The sequence below is a fragment of the Aptenodytes forsteri genome, unplaced genomic scaffold (genome assembly GCF_000699145.1).
Source record: "Aptenodytes forsteri isolate BGI_AS27 unplaced genomic scaffold, ASM69914v1 Scaffold236, whole genome shotgun sequence".
In the NCBI taxonomy this organism is placed as follows: domain Eukaryota; kingdom Metazoa; phylum Chordata; class Aves; order Sphenisciformes; family Spheniscidae; genus Aptenodytes; species Aptenodytes forsteri.
In genome coordinates, this window is record NW_008794456.1 from 1,463,130 (window position 1) to 1,469,087 (window position 5,958).

General features: G+C 49.2%; 1 protein-coding gene across 1 annotated transcript in view; it reads left to right on the forward strand.

Moving 5' to 3' along the window:
* Nucleotides 1-1,840: 1,840 nt before the first annotated feature.
* The window catches only part of SPR (sepiapterin reductase (7,8-dihydrobiopterin:NADP+ oxidoreductase)), a 7,548-nt gene continuing 3,430 nt past the window's right edge, over nucleotides 1,841-5,958 (forward strand). Inside the window, exon 1 of the mRNA XM_009290712.1 lies at nucleotides 1,841-1,982. Within this exon, the coding sequence (XP_009288987.1) occupies nucleotides 1,841-1,982 (142 nt within the window). The remainder of the gene's footprint in view (nucleotides 1,983-5,958) is intronic.

The following is a 5,958-nucleotide window of genomic DNA, read 5'->3' on the forward strand; positions in this document are numbered from 1 at the left end:
GATGGACTTCAAGCCACAGAGTTCTGGCTTTCAACCTTTATGGAGGATTTTTCAAATCCGAGTTTCTGGTTTAATTAAATACAGGGACGGGGATCTCTGGTGGCAATGCCGGGGTGAAGATCTTTTGGCAAGATATACCGTGATTTCTAAAGTCCTGCCAAAACCCACCAGCATGGCATGGGATAGCTTCATCTAGACAGGTTCTGAAGGCCAAAGAGGTGGATCCCCACTTGAGGTTCGGCGCTGCTCCTTAGCTCTGGACTGTTTGGCTGAACCTGGGAAGCCCGTGCAGGCAGGGAGCATTGCAGTGAAGGAAAGGGCTGGTCTCCCTGTCTTTGTTTAAAAGCAGAAGGACAAACACATTCACCCTTAGGCTTGAGCGGTGCATGATACATTTCCATCCCACGTACGTCAGGAAGTGGTTAGCACCATTGCGAGGGTTGAGTTCTGCTCTCTGCCGCAGCTTGAGGCTGCGTGGCTCACCCATGACAGCAGCAGAAGGGATCATCATTTATGAGTAGGAGGGAGACCCTGCCTCCTAGCCCATAACGAGGGGAGATTGCCTCTCTGCACGCTCCCCTTCTCATCATGGATAGCTGCAGGAGCGGGGTTCCTGCTGTGCTGCTCAGCCCATCCTCATTATCCTCGCTGCCGTGAAACCCAGCCAGATAGCAGCCCCGCTGTATGGAGCAAGCCATCTGCTGGCATCCGAGGCATCTTGTCCTTAGGAGGTCACACAATTAGCTGCCGAACATCATGAGATCCCACAGTTGGGGTGGCCTTTGGGCTGCTAAAAACAACAAGCAGAGCTCAGGAGCGAAACCACAGTCCTCCCTTCCAGCTGCCCGTGGGTAGTCATGGCAACGATGACTACAGCCAGGGCCACCTTCTATGACTTCGAGCTCTGCCCTTCTTGGGTGGTAACGCCGGGCAGAAATACCCAGGGCTCTTCCTGAAAGCTATTGTTAACAGTCCTTTGCAGAAGGAATTTAGCGCTTCCTCTCCAACACGTGTGAGCCCTGGCAGTGTTATGGCAGCTGCTGCTCGGGAGTACCCACTCCACGGCGTTCCCACCGCCTCTGCCGCGCGCGGGGCGGGTTTTCCCCCCTGGAAGCCCTCCTGCCTTCCCCTGGATTTGTGGGAGCCCTGTGATACCCATCAGAAGCTTCTGAGAGCATTGCAAACACATGCACAATAGCCCAGTGCCAACAGGATCCGTGCCACAATGAAAAAGCGGCTCAGGTGACTTCTCCGGATAAATCCAATAGGTACGATCTCAAACGATGGATAATTTGGGCAATTCTGGTAATACGCCAGTAGATATTTAAAATCAGCACCGCCAAGAGAAATTTACTCCCCTGGTGCTTCTCCGCTGGCTTGTACCAGTGACTCTCCCTCTCCCTGCACTGCGCTGCCCAGGAGCGAAGCCCCCAGCCCCCTTGCTGTCCTCCCGGGGTCCCCGGGCTCAGGGCTTGCCCGCAGCTCCCTCCAGATTTTAAATGCCTCTGACACCTAGTGCTGGTTCTCTCAACTACAGCCTGAGCTGCAAGGGAAGCCCTAACGCTGATGGATGAAGAGCCGGAGCTTTCGTGGTGTGTGTGATTTCGTGATGCTCGCTCTTCTGGATCCAGCTTCATCTGCCTTCTGCTTCGTGAAGGTGAAGAGGTGCCTGCACTGTGTCGTCCCGGCACAGGAGAGTGCGACGGGGTCTGTCCACATCACCAATAGAGCTGTGCAGCAGGAGCAAATCTCTAAGGGGACTAGGATGGTGCTGAGGGCCGAGCGTCCCCACTCTGCACGGGGTGGGAGGGAAGCAGAGCATCTTCCATTTTTTAGGAGAATGACCATTGCTCTCGCTGGTTCATCTCTGTTCATCTTCCCGACCAACATCCTGGAAAGAGTTCAAACCCTCCTGCTGCCAGATCGTGGTCCCGGCATGCAGGCTGAGACCCCGGCTGAGCAGCTCCCGCTGCCCCAGGAGGGTCTGTGACAACCTGCTCATTCTCCAACACCTACATGCTCACCCAGGGGTGAGATGATGCTCATACTGCTCAGGGGAAAAAATCCCCCCTGGACCAGCTCCACCAGTCACATGTGGCTTCCCCCACGTTCACCCGACGCTGCTCAGGCAAAGCCTTTCCCTAACTAGGGAAGGTGTCCCTGTAGTTCAGTCACACCTGCACAACATCTTCAAGGGCTTTCCCAGCTCCACCACCTTCCCAGCCCAACTTGCATCACTTCTGAAACCCCGGTGATGACCTTTCTACAATGTACAGCCCTTCCCATTCTTCCTTATTCCATGCATCAGATGCTTTTATATTGTATTTGTTGATGTACTATTCAAATCCCCAGCCAACAGCAAGCATTTATGTTTTAAAACATATTCTCTTGAGAGAGCTCCAGAGCAGTCCAACCAAAATGCACTGGTTCCTAGCGATTGCACTAAAATTGTATTCTGCTCCATGGCCTTTTCCAATATTAATTTAATTTTTGCAGCTGCCATTTCTGGAGTCCTTCTTCCGTGGGGAAACTTTTTTTTTGTGAACTATTCCTGTGGTCCTACACAGGGTGTATGGGAGGACCACATACTATCCCTGTGGTCCTACACAGGTGGATGAGGGGAGGAACTAGCAAGTTGCAAAAAAACACAAATATAAAAAGTCAGCCAGGAAAAAATCAGCAGTAGAAAAAGAAAAAGAGAAAGTGAAAGAGAAAGAGAAAGAGAAGAAAAAGGAAAAAAAGAGAAAGAAAGAGAAAAAGGAAAGAAAAAGAAAAAGAGAAAAAGAGAAAGAAAGGAAAAAGAAAAAGAAAAGGAAAAAGAAAAAGAAAAGGAAAAAGAAAAAGAAAAGGAAAAAGAAAAAGAAAAGGAAAAAGAAAAAGAAAAGGAAAAAGAAAAAGAAAAGGAAAAAGAAAAAGAAAAGGAAAAAGAAAAAGAAAAAGAAAAAGAAAAAGATAGAAATAGAAAAAGAAAAAGAAAAAAGAAAAAAGAAAAAAAATAAAAAGAATGCCAAGGCAGTATCTACATCCTTTAATGGATTTGGCCCTTAGTCCAGCTCTCCTGATGCCACCCTACCTGCAGTTCCCTTCCCTTCCCTCAAACCATCTCCTCTCCTCCCAGAGGTGCTCTGGCAGCAGCACTTCCAGGGTGGTTGGAGGAAGAATAAGAAGAGTGCTGGTACCTTCCTGTCCTTGAACAGATAAAACGTGAGACTGCAGCAGGCTCTGAAATTGCTGAGTGATGCTTAGGATTTAATATTCTCCAAGAAAAGTGAAATAGTCACTACCAGCATGATAGTGTCGAGTTAAAATCCAGTGGAAGAAGCAAGCTGCTGTCACGGGAGCCAGAGAGCATCTGGTGTAAGAACACAGAAACACCAGAGAATGAAGTTTAACCTCTGTAACTGCGCAAGCAGAGCTCCTAACATCACGCTCACCCTCACCAAACCGCTTACGGAGGGTCTCCGCCACGCACTGTGTCCATCAGGCGACAGAGGAATATGTCTTGGATACAGTCTTAGCAAATTTGGTCATAAATCGGGTTTTGCTGATGGGTCAGAATCTTCCTGTTTTCTTCTTCTTCTTGTTTTCTTTTTCTTCTTAGCCCGGCTGCCAGCTAATTTTCTCCTTCTCGTGCTTTCAGCGCACAGCACGTTACCCCACGAGCCACCCGCCTGAGGTCAGGAGATGCCCTTGGCGGCATAAAGTGACATTCAACGAATCCTCAAAATGACTGACTTAAAAAGCAACCCAGGGTATGAAAAGAGAGCTGATCTGACGGGGCTATTTCACAGCTCTCATGGGTTATGAAAATTCCCTTCCCTAACTATTATCTCAACCAGTCTTTATAGTACGAAAGTGCATTAACTTTGTTAATATGTATTAGTTCACATTATACACTGTACTGTAATGAGGTAGTGGAATTTTACTGGAGACTTTGGTATTGTTCATGCTTACGTAAAACTAAAGGACAGCCCAGCCCTGGAGAGGCGGACTTTGCTTCTTGGAAGCTTAGAGCTGTCCGTGAAGGCTAAAAGATACCCCGGGACAACCAAGCAAACGCCAGCATCCCAGCCCCTCCGGCACATCTCTGAAACCCTCCCAGCATCGTCTGGCATCATCGATCAGTAACTCTAGCCCGACCGACTCCAGGGACACCTGGGTCAATAGACGAGCAGCAAGAATGCTGCAAAACTAGAGTTGCTTTGCAAAGTTTTACTATGATTAATAATATGGGGGGGGGGGGGGGTGTGTTAGTGATTAGTCAAATCGTGTTGTACCTGAATGCTTGAAGGGTCTAAGAACCCCCTGTAAAACCACATTTGGGGTGCCTCAATTTGGCTGGGACACCTCATGCCCCAGCATGAATAAATATTTGCTCTTGTAGTTTGTGTCCCAGCCTCTCTGCTTGGTCGGCTCGGGCCAGCTGTGAATTTTTGTAACACCCGTCGGGTGGGGTTTGCCCTCCCGGGATGGGGAATGCCAATGTCCTTCTGCTCCCTCTGCCCCCCGCACATCTCCCCCCGCAGCAGCTGGACCCGGACGTACAAAATTATTAGATTTACACCAAAATACAAGTTCCCCATCAGTGATAGGGCTGGGATTTTGCTGCAAAGCAAGGACAATATGTGGGTGCAGCAGCTGAAGAAGGGATGTTATTGGCACTGATGAAGCAGAGGAAGAAGTCACAGATAACAAGTCCACCCGCCCAAGGTCGCGGCAGACACCCACGCCAGCAAAGCGCAGTGTCTGGCCTCGCTAAATGACGTGTCTGAGCCAGAACAGCAAACACAGGAGCGGGGCTTCCCCGAGGAGCAGGCGGCGAGAGAAAAATTAATGAGTTTTTGTTCTTTTTCTACAGGCGGCTGTAGCAGGGCTCGAGCACGTCAGGAGCTTACGTGGTGTCACAGGTCAGCTGTGCAAAAGCAGCACCGTGAGGACGGGAAATCATTTTGCTGAGGCTGCAGTGACAAGGAGCCAAAAAGATACATCACATCATCCTCAATTTGCCTAAATTTGCACAGTGCAAGGTGCATCCTTGGCACAAGCCTGTTTGCTTACCGAGGAGCACAAAGGAGAGAATGAGACATCAAGGAGGTTATCTCACAGATTTATAATTTCTCTGCAGCTCTGCCCTCCGGTTCCAGCTCTGGGCTGGTTTGGTCACCAGTTCCCTCCCTCTGATTTTTTATTTTTAGTGACTATTAGCACAAGCAACTTCTATCAGCTAAAAAAACCCGACTTCCCAGACGCTCGCTCCTACATCTAGACCCTTCGGTGCAGCCTGGTAACAGGTCAGATGGAAGATACGGTTTGCCGGGAGGAAAAGTCCAGCAAAATGAAGGTCATTTCCAGCTGCCCCAGTTTTGCTTTGAGCACAACTACGCGGGACAGGGTGCAATGTCAGGCTGGAAACCGGGGCAAGAAGCGTGATGGATGCAGGAGATCGGAGCTGCCAAAATGGGAAGGGGGGAACTGGCAGTCACTAAAGCAAGTTCTGCCATCAAGAAGCTACTTGTGAAAAAAATAGACGTTTGCTGTCTTATTTTTTTGCTGATGATCTTAATTTTACTGAATGTGTAAGATTTGCTTTAGCAAAACAAATATCACTCTTGGGTTTTTGCCATACCATGAATTTTTAATGCTTTATTAGAACGCTGGAGGGTTTCAGCCCAGCCTGCGACCGCTTTTAATAGAGTGAAGCTCCGCTTCGTTACCTGCTCACGCACCGCGGGGGCCACCCGTCCTCGGGATTTAACGGCCGGGAAACCAAGCCCGGCTGCCAGCTAATTCCACACAAACCAGGTACCCCTTGCAGAAAAAAACCCCCAACTTTTTGAAAGTCGTCTGCATCTTCATGCGCAAAGGTTATTTCTTTTTAAAAAAGGGGTTTAGGACACTCTGGGATCTGACAGCGCTTTCCCTACCTAATAAACAACCGGCGGCGAGTGCCAGAAACGG